At 53.4% G+C, this 17,051-nt stretch overlaps 2 protein-coding genes across 6 annotated transcripts in view; one reads left to right on the top strand and one right to left on the bottom strand.

Annotated features, from left to right (window-relative positions):
* The window catches only part of ITPKC (inositol-trisphosphate 3-kinase C), a 16,889-nt gene extending 8,097 nt beyond the window's left edge, over positions 1-8,792 (top strand). Inside the window, exons 3-6 of the mRNA XM_017887362.1 lie at positions 2,357-2,385; positions 3,474-3,697; positions 4,311-4,382; positions 7,285-8,792. Of these exons, the coding sequence (XP_017742851.1) occupies positions 2,357-2,385; positions 3,474-3,697; positions 4,311-4,382; positions 7,285-7,488 (529 nt within the window). The 3' untranslated portion in view covers positions 7,489-8,792. The remainder of the gene's footprint in view (positions 1-2,356; positions 2,386-3,473; positions 3,698-4,310; positions 4,383-7,284) is intronic.
* Positions 8,793-9,592: 800 nt separating this feature from the next.
* ACTMAP (actin maturation protease) overlaps positions 9,593-17,051 on the bottom strand; it is a 10,724-nt gene continuing 3,265 nt past the window's right edge. Inside the window, exons 2-7 of one of the 5 annotated variants that reach the window (XM_017887427.1) lie at positions 13,409-13,477; positions 12,844-12,968; positions 12,352-12,481; positions 12,190-12,260; positions 10,810-11,065; positions 9,593-10,428 (exon numbers count right to left, since the gene is read on the bottom strand). In XM_017887427.1, coding sequence (XP_017742916.1) covers positions 10,269-10,428; positions 10,810-11,065; positions 12,190-12,260; positions 12,352-12,481; positions 12,844-12,968; positions 13,409-13,477 — 811 coding nt within the window. In that variant the 3' untranslated portion in view covers positions 9,593-10,268. Of the gene's footprint in view, positions 11,066-12,189; positions 12,267-12,351; positions 12,482-12,843; positions 12,969-13,408; positions 13,478-17,051 lie in introns of all 5 variants that reach the window. The other 4 variants (XM_017887426.1, XM_017887428.1, XM_017887429.1 and 1 more) reach the window with 4 other exon arrangements.

Below are 17,051 nucleotides of genomic sequence, written 5' to 3' on the forward strand. Positions count from 1 at the left end.
GGTTTCTCTTTTCTTTCTTGCATTCCTTTTCTTTGGCAAATTAAATATAATTGAATAGGCCAGGCATGGTGGTTCATGCCTGTAATCCCAGCACTTTGGGAGACCAAGGCAGTAGGATTGCTTGAGGCCAGGAGTAGTTCAGGACTAAGCTGGCCAACATAGGGAGCCTCTGTTTCTAGAAGAAAAAAAAAATTGTTTGAATAGCTAGTCACACAGTTCAAAAGTCAAAATAATATTATAAAAGGTAAATGTGGAGGAATTTCTCTCCCAACTCTGGTGCTGTCCTTCCCATTCTGTCCCTCTACCCCTCCACCTGCTCGTGGGGAACCACTTTATCAGTTTCTTGTATTTCTTCCTGTTAGTGCAAGTAAACAGAGTTGTAGATCCAAAATGTTCCTCGGTACGCATACTGACTGGTACTTGGCTATTTTCACTTAGTAGTAACATCCTGGAGAGTTTTCCACATCATTCCATAGAAAGCCTCCTCTTTCTTACTGTTTTTCTTCCCCCCACAGCTATGTAACACTGTTTTTTTTTTGTTTTTGTTTTTTTTTTGAGTCGGAGTCTTGCTCTGTCGCCCAGGCCGGAGTGCAGTGGTGCAATCTCAGGTCACTGCAAGCTCCGCCTCCCAGGTTCACACCATTCTCCTGCCTCAGCCGCCCAAGTAGCTGGGACTACAGGTGCTCACCACCACACCCAGCTAATTTTTTGTATTTTTAGTAGAGACGGGGTTTCACCGTGTTAGCCAGGATGGTCTCGATCTCCTGACCTCGTGATCTACCCGCGTCGGCCTCCCAAAGTGCTGGGATTACAGGCGTGAGCCACCGTGCCCGGCCCGCACTGTTTTTGCGACTGTGCCTGGTCCCCTATAGGCAGACCCCGGGTTGTTTCCATTTTTTGCCATTAGCAGGCCTCAAAGAATCACTTTGTACATAAGACATTTTGCAAGTATGCAGATTGAGCTGTAGATTTCCAGAAGAAGGACTCCTGGGTCAAAGATTAATTGCATGGGTAATTTGCTAGAGATTACCAAACTTCCGCTATTGGTGTTATGCCACCACACATCCCACCAGCAGTGTATGAGAATGCCTGTTTCAGAGCCAACCATGCCAGTCTCCTGTTCAAAACCCTTCTGTGGCTCCGTAGTACCTTGAAGCAAAGTTCCATAGGCTGTAGGGCCCTCTAGGGTCTAGCCTCATCTCTCTCTCTCATTCTTCTCTTTTCTTTTTTTTTGAGAAAGAGTCTCGCTCTGTCACCCAGGCTAAAGTGCCATGGCACAATCTCAACTTACTACAACCTCCACCTTTTGGGTTCAAGCGATTCTCCCACCTCAGCTTCCTGACTCGATGTGATTACTGGCATGCACTACCATGCCTGGCTAATTGTTCTTTTGTTTTTGTTTTTGGAGACAGAGTCTCGCTCTGTTGCCCAGGCTAGAGTGTAGTGGTATGGTCTTAGCTCACTGCAAACCTCCGCCTCCCGGTTCAAGCGATTCTTCTGCCTCAGCCTCCCGAGTAGCTGGGATTACAGGTGTGCGCCACTGCTCCTGGCTAATTTTTGTATTTTTAGTAGAGACAGGGTTTCACCATATTGGCCGGGCTGGTCTTGAACTCCTAACCTTGTGATCCGCCCCCCTCGGCCTCCCAAAGTGCTGAGATTACAGGTGTGAGCCACTGCGCCCAGCCTATTGTTTGTATTTTTAAGAGAGACGGGGTTTCACTATGTTGGCCAGGCTGATCTTGAACTCCTGGCCTCAAGTGATCTGCCTGTCTTAGCCTCCCAAAGTGCCTGGATTATAGGCGTGAGCCACCACGCCCAGCCTCTCATTCCTCTCTTTTCGTTTACCTTCAGGCACAGTAAAGCACTTTCATTTGCTTGAAATAGGCTTGCTTTTTCCTGCCACAAGGCCTCTGCACACCTTTGCCAGGAATGCTTTTCCCTCTATTTTATTTTATTTTATTTTTTGAGGCAGTGTCTCACTCTGTCGTCACCCAGGCTGGTGGCGTGATCACAGCTCACTGCAGCCTCAATCTCCTAAACTCAAGCGATCCCCCCACCTCAGCCTCCTGAGTAGCTGGGACACAGGTGCATGCCACCACACCCTGGTCTCTTCCGCCTGTGTCTCCTGGTCTGGTTGATTCTCAGTCATTTTTCTGTCTCCTTTCAAATTTTACTTCCTCAGGGAAGCCCTCCCTGATTTCTATTCTACTAGATCAGGGTCCCCCCCTTCACCTCCTCATAGCTCCTTATACTCTTTCATTATTCTTTTCTTCCTTTATGATCATCTTACTCAGTGTCTGCCCCCTCATCTGACTGTGTCTGTCCTGTTACCCCCTATTGCCAAGTGCCCACATAGCACCTGGCACAGTGTGGCAGATGACTTAGGTGGGTTCTCTGAGTCCCACTCAAACATAACAGATAACATTAGTCTCATTAGTCTCAAATAACTATGTGCCAGGCACTGTGCTGTGCATCCTACACACCTGGTCTCCTCTAATCCTTACACCAGCCTTAGCGAGTAGACACCAACACAATTCCCATTTTCCAGATGAGGAAACTGAGGCTGAGGCAGGTGAAATGACTTAAGACCCTCCAGCTAGAAAAGAGCAGAGTCACGGCCGGGCGCAGTGGCTCACGCCTGTAATCCCAGCACTTTGGAAGGCTGAGGCAGGCGGATCACGAGGTCAGGAGATCGAGACCATCCTGGCTAATACGGTGAAACCCCGCCTCTACTAAAAATACAAAAAAATTAGCTGGGTGTGTTGGCGGGCACCTGTGGTCCCAGCTACTCAGGAGGCTGAGGCAGGAGAATGGCGTGAACCCGGGAGGCAGAGCTTGCAGTGAGCCGAGATTTCACCACTACTCCAGCCTGGGTGACACAGTAAGACTCTATCTCAAAAAAAAAAAAAAAAGAGCAGAGTCATGATTCAAAGCCAGCTCCACCCCGCTCCAAAGCCCACTTTGCTAGACGGGTTCAACCAGGAGGTTCAAGGTTGGAAGGGTGTGGAAGGACTGGGCTCAGACATGTGACCTGGGGCTGGGTCGAGCTGGGGCTGGGCAGGTAGGCTGGCTTCCTCCTCTGGCAGCAAGCGTGCAGGCAGGCGGGTGGCCCTGGGAATTTGCCTTTTTTGAGACGGAGTCTTATTCTGTTGCCCAGGCTCGAATGTAGTGGTGCAATCTCTGCTCACTGCAACCTCTGCCTCCTGGGTTCAAGTGATTTTCCTATCTCAACCTCCCGACTAGCTGGGATTACAGGTGCCTGCCACCACACTTGGCTAATTTTTTGTATTTTTGGTAGAGACGGGGTTTCACCATGTTAGCCAGGCTGGTCATGAACTCCTGACCTCAAGTGATCCTCCCGCCTCAGCCTCCCAAAGCGCTAGGATTACAGGCATGATCCCAAACTTGGGACCATAGGTGCACACTACCACACCAGGCTTTTTTTTTTTTTTTAAATAGAGATGGGGTCTTGCTATGTTGCCCAGGCTGGTCTTGGCCACTGCGCCTGGCCTCCTGGGAGGTATTTGAGGTTGCTGGGTATTGGGCGTGGGAAGGAAAAGGCCATGACCCTGCCCCTCCACATCCTGCCCTACAGAAGGCAGATGGGACCTGCAATACCAACTTCAAGAAGACACAGGCACTGGAGCAGGTGACAAAGGTGCTGGAGGACTTCTTGGATGGAGACCACATCATCCTGGTGAGTGAGACACCTGTGTCCCAGAAAGTAGCAGCTTAAGACAGCCTCTGTTTATTCTTGCTCCAAAGTCAGTGGTCTTCTGCTTTGGGTGGGGCTGGACTGATACTGGCTGGCTTTGCTCAGTCTGAGGTCAGCTGGTGGCTTGGCAAGGCTGGCTGGTCCAGGGTGGCCCTGCTCCCAGCTCTGCCGGTTGGCTCATGACTTGGCCGCATGTCTCTTGATAGCAAGATGGCCTGGACTTGTTCTCACAGTGGAGGCAGGGGGCCAAGAGAACAAGTAAAAATGCAAGGCCTCTTGTTGCCTGGGCTCAGAATGGCCACCATCATTTCTGCCGTTCACCAAGTCATGTGACCCAGCCTGGATCGAATCGGGTCGGGAGACAGACTCCGCTTCTGGATGGGAGTGGAAATTCATGGAATCCACCACTTTTCTCCATGCCACCTTGATGAATCCAAGCCTTCACTCCTCCGCCCTGTCTTCCCCATGGCTCCCGTATTCCATCCTGGCTAGAGCCTGCCTACTCCTTTGGGGGAATGGGGTAAGGTCAGAGCTCAAGGTGGTCAAGGCCCCACAAAGTCCCCATGCTAACCAAGGAACCCTCCCTGTCACACAGCAAAAGTACGTGGCACGCCTAGAAGAACTTCGTGAAGCTCTGGAGGTCTCCCCCTTCTTCAAGACCCACGAGGTGCGAGTCCTTGCTGCCATGGGTGGATATAGGGTTGTCGGGGTCCAGGTACATGGGGGGGAAACCATTGATGAGTTACAGGTCAAAAGATATAAAAAGGAGCTGGGTGTGGTGGCCCACACCTGTAATACCAGCACTTTGGGAGGCTGAGGCGGGAGGATTGCTGGAGCCCAGGAGTGCCAAGACCAGCCTGGGCAACATAGCAAGACCCTGTCTGTATTTAAAAAAAAAAAAAAATGCCGGGTGCAGGGGCTCATGCTTATAATCCCAGCACTTTGGGAAGCCAAGGCGGGCAGATCACCTGAGGTCGGGAGTTCGAGGTCAGCTTGACTAACATGGGGAAACCCCATCTCTACTAAAAATACAAAATTAATCAGATGTGATGGAGCATGCCTGTAATCCTAGCTACTCGGGAGGCTGAGGCAGGAGAATCTCTTGAACCCGGGAGGTGGAGGTTGCGGTGAGCCGAGATCATGCCATTGCACTCCAGCCTGGGCAACAAGAGCAAAATTCTGTCTTAAAAATAAATAAATAAAAACAGCGTCTACTGAGAGCTGACTGTGCCAACCACTGGGAGGCACCTGATGAGTAGGGCTGGTACCATCATCCCGATTCTACAGAGGAGGAAACCAGTCATCAGTAGCAGTCCACGAGGCCTGAGAAGTCACTGGCTCTTTCTAAGTGAAGGCATTATCCAATTCTAGTTTTTAAAATTTTTTTTTTGGTCAGAGTCAGGGTCTCACTGTGTTGCCCAGGCAGGAGTGCAGTGGCGCAAGCATAGGTCACTATAGTGTCAATCTCCTGGGCTCAAGTGATCCTCCTGCCTGGACCACCTGTCACTGGAACTACAAGTGTGCACTACCATGACCAGCACACAATCCCATTCTTTAGTCTCTGCCAGGCTCTCCTCATTTATTCTGGGTCCTGAAGGAATTTGAGTTTGGACTGTGGCTTAGCAAAGGCCAGGCACAGTGGCTCATGCCTGTAATTCCAGCACTTTGGGAAGTTGAGGCGGGAGGATCGCTTGAGCTCAGGAGTTCGAGACCAGCCTGGGCGATATAGTGAGACCTTGTCTCTCTTTTTTTTTTTGAGACGAGGTCTTGCTCTGTCACCCAGGCCGGAGTGCAGTGGTACACTCTTGGCCCGCTACAAGCTCCACCTCCTGGGTTCATGCCATTCTCCTGCCTCAGCCTCCCGAGTAGCTGGGACTGCAGGTGCCTGCCACCACGCCCGGCTAATTTTTGTATTTTTAGTAGAGACAGGGTTTCACCGTGTTGACTAGCATGGTCTCAATCTCCTGACCTCATGATCTGCCCTCCTCAGCCTCCCAAAGTGCTGAGATTACAGGCGTGAGCCACTCTGCCTGGCCTTATATTTAAAAAAAAAAAAAACAGCTGCCAGTAGCGGTGCTCACGCCTGTAATCCCAGCACTTTGGGAGGCCGAGGCGGGCAGATCACGAGGTCAGGAGATCGAGACCATCCTGGCTAACATGGTGAAACCCCGTCTCTACTGAAACATACAAAAAATTAGCCAGGCTTAGTGGTGGGCACCTGTAGTCCCAGCTGCTGGGAAGGCTGAGGCAGGAGAATGGTGTGAACCCGGGAGGCGGAGCTTGCAGTGAGCTGAGATTGCACCACTGCACTCCAGTCTGGGTGACAGAGCGAGACTCCATCTTAACAACAACAACAAAAATTAGCCGGAAATCACTTGAACCCAGTAGGTGGAGGTTGCAGTGAGCTGAGATTGTGCCACTGCACTCCAGCCTGGGCAACAGAGTGAGACTCTGTCTCAAAAAAAAAAAAAGAGGCCGGGCACGGTGGTTCAAGCCTATAATCCCAGCACTTTGGGAGGCCGAGACGGGCGGATCACGAGGTCAGGAGATTGAGACCATCCGGGCTAACACGGTGAAACCCCGTCTCTACTAAAAAATACAAAAAACCAGCCGGGCGAGGTGGCGGGCGCCTGTAGTCCCAGCTACTCGGGAGGCTGAGGCAGGAGAATGGCGTGAACCCGGGAGGCAGAGCTTGCAGTGAGCTGAGATCCAGCCACTGCACTCCAGCCTGGGCGACAGAGCGAGACTCCGTCTCAAAAAAAAAAAGAAGAAGAAAAAACCAAAGGCATGGTGGTGCATGCCTGTAGCCTCAGCTACTCAGGAGGCTGAGGCAGGAGGAGGGCTTGAGTCCAGGAGGTCAAGGCTGCAGTGCATTTTGATCATGCCTCACACTGAACATTTGCTGTGTATCTGCTATGTACCAAGCACTGTCTTAAGCACTTAATGTAGATTAATTCATATATATAATATGCCCAGCAACCTCTGAGGTAAATGATCCTACAGTCGACCCCTTTTCCTCAGATGATCTCTTCCAATCCCCCAGCTGATGCTACAAACTGTGGATAGTACTGAACTATAGACTGTGTTTTCTTAGTCTGATAACCAAGGTGGTTCCTAGGTGACTAGTGGGTGGGTGGCGGATACAGCATGGACACGCTGGACAAAGGGATGATTCGCATCCCAGGTGGTATGGAGCAGGATGGCGCAAGATTTCATCACAGTACTTAGGACGGTGTGCAATTTAAAATTTACGCATTGTTTATTTCTGGAATTTTCCATTTAATATTTTTGGATCACAGTTGACTGAGAGTAACTAAAACCAAAGAAAATGAAACCACTGACTGGGGACTAACTGTATTACTCTCACTTTGTATATGAGGACGCAGAACTACAGAGAGGTTAAGACACCTGCCCAAGGCTGCACAGCCAGGAGGTGGCACAGCCAGGATCTGAATCAGGTAGCCAGGTTCCAGGGTTCATGCTGTCAACCACCCAGCTCTGCTGCCTGTCAGGAAGGGACCTTGGCCAGTGCCTGCTCCTTCCTTAACTTCCCGTCTCTCCCCTGGCAGGTGGTAGGCAGCTCCCTCCTCTTCGTGCACGACCACACCGGCCTGGCCAAGGTCTGGATGATCGACTTCGGCAAGACGGTGGCCTTGCCCGACCACCAGACGCTCAGCCACAGGCTGCCCTGGGCTGAGGGCAACCGTGAGGATGGCTACCTCTGGGGCCTGGACAACATGATCTGCCTCCTGCAGGGGCTGGCACAGAGCTGAGCTGCTCAGCCACCGCCAGGTTTAATTGGATGGTGCCAGTCTGGCTGGAGGAGCCCTGAGATGCCATGGGGGGCCTGAGGTTGGCCATGGGGGAGCTGGCCTCCAAGGACGGGAGAGATTGTGTCATGTGCCACATGAGACCAACGTGGAAAGGTCTGAAGGGCCTTAGGAGATCAGGTAGCACCTGGCCCCATCATGATGCAGGGGCTATGGGGACCTGGAAGGAACATGACGAGGCAGTGAGTCAGAAAAACCAGAACGGGGTCCCCCGATCTGCTGGGAAGGCTTCTGAGGGGCTGCCCTGAGAGCATTCACTTCAGATGTCACAGGGTATGGCGTGACAGGGTGCCTGTGGACGCATGAATCACTTCTAACCTGCCTCCCTGTCAGCCTCCAGGCTGCCAGCTGGCTGAGGTCTGGGACTGGGTCAGGCTCATCTGTGGTGCCTCAGAGGGTCAGGCATCGTTGGTGAACAGATGCAGGCACTGCTGGACCATCTAGGGAGAGTGACAGTCCACGTCTTCACCAGAGAGCCATTTGAGTGCTAAGGGACAAGAGGCTCAGAGGGCATGACCCCATGGGACTGGACACAGCCTGAGGGCTGATACCGCTGGGCGGTATCCTGCCCTGCTGTGGCCCTGTAGGATCCTCCATGTCCCTCAGAGGACTCTGCTGACCTCCTGCAGACCCAAACCACAGCCACATCTGTGCCAGCACTGTGACAGCACTGTGACAGTACTTCGCTCCTCTGTGCACCAGATCCGGCCTCAGGACTTCCACCTCCTGCCTGACCCCCCGGCTTCTCCCTCCTTTCTCCTAGCAAACTGCAGTGGCAGAAAGGAGGTTCAGAGGCTGGGAAAGTGGGCCTCCCCCTGCGACTTAAGAGCTGCCGCACTCAGGAGGGCCCCATCCAATCCCGGGCCGCTGCAGGGAAAAACACTGGGTGTGTCAGAGGCACAGGGTGGGTGGGGCTGCCAGCCACAACCCTGGCCTGCAGCCTGATTCAAACCAAAGACTATAGAACCCTGGGGTGTGGCTAATGCCCCCTCCAGCACGCATAGCCAGGTCTTCCTGGCCCTTGAGGCTGGGCTGGCGGATAGGCACCTACCTCTTCCCTAAGCTGAAGCTCCCACACTTTCTTCCAGGGCTGAGGAGACGCTCTCCTTTTCTGCTGACCATCTTGATACTTATTTATACGAGGGGCAGTTGCTGCACGGGGTAGTACTGGGAAGCGGGAGGCAGAATGGCTCTGCTGAGCCTCCTGCCTGTGACAAAACCCCAATAAACAGGACATTCAGAGCCAATGTTGTAGAGCTTTTTATTTTGCATCTGGAGTGTATTTGGGCACTTGGGCTGGGTGGGGTAACAGGATAATGAGCAGTTTGGGAAAGAGGCAGGCTCCGAGCAGGCTGGTTCACTCACTTGGCACTCACTGGGTGGCTATTATTGTGCCTGGATGTGTTACAATGCAGGGGACACGGTGGTGACCAAGGCTGCTCCAAGCCCTGGCTGGGATGGGGGATGCACAGGCAGGCTGATCAGGGCTGGGATGGTGGACACGCATCCTCTTTACCCTGATCACTGGTTAGAAATATTGCACTGTGGCCAGGCGCAGTGGCTCAAGCCTGTAATCCCAGCACTTTGGGAGGCCGAGACGGGCGGATCACGAGGTCAGGAGATCGAGACCATCCTGGCTAATACGGTGAAACCCCGTCTCTACTAAAAAATACAAAAAACTAGCCGGGCGACGAGGCGGGCGCCTGTAGTCCCAGCTACTCGGGAGGCTGAGACAGGAGAATGGCGTGAACCTGGGAGGCGCAGCTTGCAGTGAGCTGAGAGCCGGCCACTGCACTCCAGCCTGGGCAGCAGAGCAAGACTCCGTCTCAAAAAAAAAAAAAAGAAAGATTGCACTGTGGCCTGGCACAGTGGCTGACACCTGTAATCCCAGCACTTTGGGAGGCCGAGGCGGGTAGATCACTTGAGGTCAGGAGTTCGAGACCAGCCTGGCCAACATGGCAAAGCCCCGTCTCTACTAAAAATACAAAAAATTAGCGAGGCATGGTGGTGCATGCCTATAATCCCAGCTACTTGGGGGGCCGAGGCAGGAGAATCACTTGAACCTGGGAAGTGGAGGCTGGAGTGAGCCGAGATCATGCCACTGTACTCCAGCCTGGATGACAGAATGAGACTCCATCTCAGAAAAAAAAAAAAGGCAACACTGCTCTGTACAGTTTCCCTAAATGACACAGGCTCGGTTAGGGACAGAGAAGTGATCCAGACAGGCCTGTTCCTCCTACTTCAGAGTGAAGGGGTCAGGTATTCATGAAGCTAGTAATCACACACACTCACTAGATGTTTATATGGGTGGATAGCAAAGTTTGTGGTCGGCACCATAATGTTCAGGGAGCCAGGAGACAGCCTGGCTGAGAGACACTAACTACCTAGCTTGAATCCTGACCCTGCCACGTGCTAGTCATGTGACCTCAGGCCAGCAATTCCACTTCTCCAGGCCTGTCTTGCCATCTGTCAAACCGGGTCCATCTAGTACCCCCCTTACAAGGTTGCCAGACCTGCTAACACAGATAGAGGCGCTGGCACAGGTAACTGCTCCCAGATGGACTTTAAAACTATAAAGATATGAGGTGCGGGGGGTGTCTTGACTGGGGCTGAGGGACTCCTCCCTGAGGTAGTGATACCTGAGCCTCGATGGAGAAGTTACGGAATGATCCTCAGCAGAGGGCTGGGGTGAGCCTCAATGCTCCGGGGATTTGAACAACACTTCAGGGATCTGAAAGGCCAGTATGACTGGCAGGCGGCAAGTGTGAGGCAGAGCCTGGGCTAAGGAGGGGTGAGCTGGGGCTGGCGCAGTTCAGTGTCCCGGTCCTGGGAGCAGCAGAGGGCCCAGGCTCCTTAGATCTCGTGAGGTGACAGAGGCAGTCCCTAGTAAGAAACGGACAGATGCAACATTCAGATGGGACAGGCAGGCCGCAGGGTCTGGGCTGTCGTCAGTCTCTCCCTAGAGGGACCAGCTGGTGCTCAATACTGCAGGGGGTGGGCCTGGGGTTGGGACGATGCCCAGGCTTGGGAGAGATGGAGTGGGGGTGGCCCTTATGAAGGATCCCTGGGCTGGAGGCCCTTGAGACCCAGCTTAAACCTTGGGGCCATCACACAGAGGAGGAAGTGGGGGCACACTTGAAATGGTGACCGAGCTAGGCTGCAGCCCGGGACTGCAGCCCCAGCTAATGACTGCAGTCTTGCGGTGTGAGGAGCAGGGCCTGGCCACAGAGGCCAGCCCGCACCCCACCCATGGGCACCACGTACACCCGGCCATCAGTGGCCCGCGAGGGTGAGAAGTCCGTCAGCTGCAGGTTGCTGTCCCGGACTTGGTCGTAGTCCCACAGCTGATAGTGCCAACTCTTGCCCTGCTTGGACAGCAGGTAGACAGCTCCCGGGGAGCCCTCCTCCGGCAGGGATGGTGGCTGGCAGGGCGTGCCCAGCACTGGGTGGAACAGGCCCGGCAGCTCAGGGTCCTCAGCGTAGCCGAGACTAGGCACAGCCCGAACACCCAGCAGGACCCCTGGGGAAGAGGAGAAAGTGGTGAGTGGCAGCGACTGAGCCAGGACCAGGTGCTGGGGCTAACTTCCGCCCCCTCCCATCCCTCCAGGGTGGGTGCAGCTGCCATTCCTAGGTTACAGTGACGTTACTGGTGACCAGTGGGTTGGGATTTGGCCCCACCACAGCATCCGGCTCCAAGGCTGCAGGCGTTTTAAGTCTTGCCTCCCTTGGCCTGACAGCACAGGGGAGGTGGGGAGGCAGCATGAGATGGAGCAAATGCCATCACCCGGTCATCCCCAGCTGTCTAGGGAAGAGGATCCAAGAGGAGCTGTCAAGACCACACAGCCATGAAGAAGCTGAATGGAGCCTCCCCGGGACCTCCTGACGCGGACCAACCTGGCCTTCTTTCAGGTGGGGGAATGATGAAGACAGTGCTGGTAATGCTTACAGAGACGTGTCACATGCCAAGCCCTATTCTTTTTTTTTTTTTTTTTGAGACGGAGTTTTGCTCTGTCACCCAGGCTAGAGTGCAGTGGCGCCATCTCAGCTCACTGCAACCTCCACCTCCCACGTCCAAGCGATTTTCCTGCTTTAGCCTCCCAAGTAGCTGGGATTTCAGACACACACCACCACGCCCGGCTAATTTTTGTAGTTTTAGTAGAAACAGGGTATCACCATGTTGGCCAGGTTGGTCTCAAACTCCTGACCTCAAGTGATCCACCTGCCTTGGCCTCCCGAACTGTTGGGATTACAGGCGTGAGCCACTGCGTCCGGCCAAGCCCTGTTCTGAGTGCTGCATGCTATGCCTACAAGGCAGCCTCATGAGGAGGGTGCTACTGTTACCCCTGATTTCCAGATGTGGAAAGGAACGGCCCAGAGAGGCGATGATACCTGCCCAGAGTTACAGAGCCTAGAAGAGGCTGCACCAGGCCTGGAGCCCAGATGTTCTGATCCTGAAATCTATGCTCTGAGCTTCCGTTTGTAGAAGCTCCAACTGGTGGACACCTGGGGCCCAGCCTGCCCGGTGCTATGCTAAGTGCCCAGCCTGGCTGGGGAGACACCAGCACGAGGAGTGAGAATGTCAGGAGGGTTAATGGAGGCCAGGGAGACCCAGGATGAGGGGTGCAGACAAAGGAGGGGACCCACCTGCGCTCACCGCCCAGTGGGCCTTGTGGCCCTTTCTCTGACACGGCTCATGGTTGAAGTCTTCGTCGTAGCTGGTACTGGCATTAAGGTAAAAACGATAGCGTGGCCCTGCGACCCACCCTTCGCCACCCCTGTCCTCCTCCCTCCAAGGCCCTGGGATACGGGATGAGCAGGGGATGTCCAGTGACCAGGTGCTGCAGGACGAGGTCTCTGTTGGGACCACCCAGGCCGCCAGAGAGCAGCTTGGCCTGGCAGCCCAGCACCTCCTGGGCCAGCCTGCCCATATCGGCCACTGCATGGTGAGAGCACACAGAGGGGGCTTGTTGCGTGGGCCCAGCACCGTGCCGAGGGTTCACAGTGGGCGATGCTTCCAACCCTCACCATGACCTTCCACCCCTTGGTACAAATGAAGAAAATGAGGCACTAAAAGCGTCAGTGGCTTGTCCATGGCCACAGCAAAGAGGTGGCAGAGCTGGGTTTGCAACCCGTGCAGCCAGCTCGAGTCCATCTTGTAACCTCTCTGCTCTATGGGCAGTGGGAAGGGCCCGAAGACTGGAACAAGACACCCTGACAACACGGCTGCCAGCACCCCACCCAGCCTCTCCGGTCCCAGCCTCATGAAGAGGTGATGGAGCACGCAGTCACCCGGCTCACCTGAGAACATCTCTCCCTGGGCCGTGTAGCCTCTTTCCGTGGCCACCTGCACGAGTCTCTCCAGGGGGACGCCACTGGGGGGCGACAGGAGAGTACCTGCCATCCACAAGGCCACCAGCCCGCATCTGGGGACAGAGAGGCCCAGCCTGTCAATCCTATGTCACAGCCTCCTTACCTGGAAGCTGGAGTTGGGGAACAGGTTTGCTGCCCTGGAGGAGTTCCCCTCCCCTCTCCCAGGCCAGCAAGGGAGACCTGACTCCCCTTCAGGGGACAGCCCAAGGCTGAAGGGCTGGGGGTGGAAGGGTGGGGAGAGGTCACCTGAGCTTCCTGGGAGGAGGAGCCAAGGTGGAGTTGGACCAGGTTCATTCGTTCATTCCTCGGATGTTCCAACTATGTTTACTATGCAGGCACCCAGAAGCCTGAGTGGAAAGTTCCCCCTTTTCTTCCCTCCTCCTCCCGCCAGGGACAATCCACTCCTCTTTTCCAGATCAGTCCTTAAGAAGCCCAGCAAGGGCAGAGTAAGAGCGGCAAAGGGGCTGGGAGGGTCCCACATCAGGGCACATACTGAGGGCCTTCTTGGATGAGGGACGGCAGGTCTGCACAGAAGAGGATCCACCGCAGGTCACCTCGGAACCTGAAGCAGAGCCACGCTCAGTCACCAGGGAGCCAGCTCTGAAGCGCCCCCGACCTTGAGGTCTGGCTGGGAGTGGGGTATCCAGGGACGATGAAGGGAACACAGGCCTGGCTGTCCTAAGGCTGAAGGACGCTCCTGGTTCAGTCACTGACTTCCCCTTCCTAAGCTTCAGTTTCCTCATCTGGTTCGTGGGAATGGTCCTTCTGCTTGCCTGCTCCCTGCTCTCTCTCTGTTATTGAAGGGTGAGGAGCAAAGGGTAGCACTTTGCAACCAGATTTATCTGAGGAAATTTCTCAAAGTGGTATCTCCATCTCCAACTCTTTTTTTCTTGCACTGTTGCCCAGGATGGAATGCAATGATGCAATCAAAACTCACTGCAGCCTCGACCTCCCAGGGTCAAGTGATTCCTCCTGCCTCGGCCTCCTGAGTAGCTGGGAGTATAGGCACGTACCACCATGTCCAGCTAGTTCTTTTTATTTTATTTTATTTTTTTGAGACAGAGTTTCGCTCGTTTTGCCCAGACTGGAGTGCAACAGTGCAATCTCAGCTCACTGCAACCTCTACCTCCCGGGTTCAAGCAATTCTCCTGCCTCAGTCTCCCAAGTAGCTGGGATTACATGTGCGCGCCACCATGCCTAGCTAATTTTGTATTTTTAGTAGAAATGGGGTTTCACCAAGTTGGCCAGGCTGGTCTCGAACTCCTGACCTCAGGTTATCCACCCACTTTGGCCACCCAAAGTGCTGGGATTACAGGCGTGAACCACCATGCCTGACTCTTTTTATTTTTAGTAGAGATGAGGTCATGTTATGTTGCCCAGGCTCCAAACTCTGTGATTTGTTTTTCCCTTCAAGTCTGTTTCTTGGGCTGTTCAACACTGAAAATCCCTTAATCGAACTTTGAATAAAACCAGGTAACAACATGCTTAAGGCCTAATACATCACCTTGATAGTGAATCTTTGTACCCTGGGGGAGGCCACTCCGATAGTTTGGCCCTGGGGGATTCATTCCTTTTTTTTTTTAAGACAGGGTTTCCCTTTTGTTGCTCCAGCTGATGATCTCGGCTCCTGGGTTCAAGCTATTCTCCCGCCTCAGCCTCCCGAGTAGTTGGGATTATAGGCATGCACCACCACACCCGGCTAATTTTTTGTACATTTTCTGTGTTTTTTTTTTTTTTGAGACGACTGGGGTGCAGTGGTCCGATCTTGGCTCACTGCAAGCTCTGCCTCCTGGGTTCACGCCATTCTCCTGCCTCAGCCTCCTGAATAGCTGGGACTACAGGCGCCCACCACCATGCCTGGCTAATTTTTTGTGTTTTTAGTAGAGATGGGGTTTCACTGTGTTAGCCAGGATGGTCTTGATCTCCTGACTTCGTGATCTGCCCGCCTTGGCCTCCTAAAGTGCCGGGATTACAGGTGAGAGCCACCGCGCCTGGCCATTTTTTGTATTTTTAGTAGATATGGGGTTTCTTCATGTTGGTCAGGCTGGTCTCGAACTGCTGACCTCAGGTGATCCACCCGCCTCAGCCTCCCGAAGTGCTGGGATTACAGGCATGAGCTACCGTGCCTGGTCTCCATTTTTTTTTTTTTTTGAGATGGAGTCTTGCTCTGTCGCCCAGACTGGAGTACAGTGGTGCGATCTTGGCTCACTGCCACCTCCACCTCCCAGGTTCAAGCAATTCTCCTGCTTCAGCCTCCTGAGTAGCTAGGATTACAGGTGTGTGCCACCATATCTGGCGAATTTTTGTATTTTTAGTAGAGATGGGGTTTTGCAATGTTGGTCAGGCTAGTCTCGAACTCCTGGCCTCAGGTGATCTGCCTGCCTTGGCCTCCCAAAGTGCTGGGATTATAAGTGTGAGCCACTGTGCCTGGCCCATGCTTATTATTCCTATTGCAAGGCTGGTAAGAGGGCAAGGTTCGGTTCGGGTGTGGGGGTGATACGGACTCAGAGCTCGTGGTTCCCAGTTTAGGATACCCTCCCGATGAAAGATGATACCACATAAGTATGATTAAAAGCATAGAGGACGGGCGTGGCGGCTCACGCCTGTAATCCCAGCACTTTGGGAGGCCGAAGCAGGTGGATCACCTGAGGTCAGGAGTTCGAGACCAGCCTGGCCAACATGACGACACCCTGTCTCTACTAAAAACACAAAAAATTAGCCAGGCATGGTGGCGGGTGCCTGTAATCCCAGCTACTCAGGAGGCCGAGGCAGGAGAATCACTTGAACCCGGGAGGTGGAGGTTGCCGTGAGCCAAGATCACACCACTGCACTCCAGCCTGGGCAACAAGAGCAAAACTCCGTCTCTAAATAAATAAAAAAAATAAGAAGCACGGAGCCAGGCTGGGTGCGGTGGCTCATGCCTGTACTTCCAACACTTTGGGAGGCCAAGACAAGAAGATCGCTTGGGCCCAAGAATTCAAGACCCAGCCCGGGCAACATAGAGAGACTCTGTATCTACAAAAAATATATATATGGGCCGGGCGCGGTGGCTCAAGCCTGTAATCCCAGCACTTTGGGAGGCCGAGACGGGCGGATCACGAGGTCAGGAGATCGAGACCATCCTGGCTAACACGGTGAAACCCCGTCTCTACTAAAAATACAAAAAACTAGCCGGCCAAGGTGGCAGGTGCCTGTAGTCCCAGCGACTCCGGAGGCTGAGGCAGGAGAATGGTGTAAACCCAGGAGGCGGAGCTTGCAGTGAGCTGAGATCCGGCCTCTGCACTCCAGCCCGGGCGACAGAGCAAGACTCCGTCTCAAAAAAAAAAAAAAACAAAAAATATATATATGTACAAAAAATTAGCCGGGTATGGTGGCGCATACCTGTGGTCCCAGATATCTTGGAGACTGAGATGGGAGGATCACTTGAGCCTGGGAGGTTGAGGTTGCAGTGAGCTGTGATATAGCTACTGCATTCCATCCTGGGCAACAGAGCAAGACCCTGTCCCCAAAACAAACAAACAAACAAGCAAACAAACAAACAGGCTGGAGCCCTGCCACCAGAGTTCAAATTGGACTCTTCCTCTTTTTTGCACTATAGCTGAGGGGCTTCACTTCTATTAGCCTCAGTTTTCTCATCAGGAATATGAGACAAAAACAGTTTCTACCTCATGGGGTTGTTGAGAGGATTCAATAAATTAATATTTAAACATTTAGAACAGCGCTTGACATAGGGTAGGCATTCAGTAAAGGGTGGCTATAATTTGCATTAAATTTGCCTCATCTCAGTGTGGGCATTTAGGGAATATTATAAATGTGTCCGGAGACTGGGTGTCGTGGCTCATGCCTGTAATCTCAGCACTTTGGGAGGCCGAGGCAGGTGGATCACCTGAGGTTGGGAGTTCGAGAGCAGCCTGGCCAACATGACAAACCCCCGTTTCTACTAAAAATACAAAAATTAGCCGGGCGTGGTGGTGGGCACCTGTAATCCCAGCTACTCGGGAGGCTGAAGCAAGAGAATCGCTTGAACGGGGAGAAGGCGGGTGCTGGTGGGCAGGCGGAGGCTGCAGTCAGCCAAGATCACGCCAGTTCACTCCAGCCTGGATGAAAGAGAGAAACCACATTAAAAAAAAAAAAAA

The sequence above is a fragment of the Rhinopithecus bieti genome, unplaced genomic scaffold (genome assembly GCF_001698545.2).
Source record: "Rhinopithecus bieti isolate Rb0 unplaced genomic scaffold, ASM169854v2 scaffold_15776, whole genome shotgun sequence".
In the NCBI taxonomy this organism is placed as follows: Eukaryota; Metazoa; Chordata; class Mammalia; order Primates; family Cercopithecidae; genus Rhinopithecus; species Rhinopithecus bieti.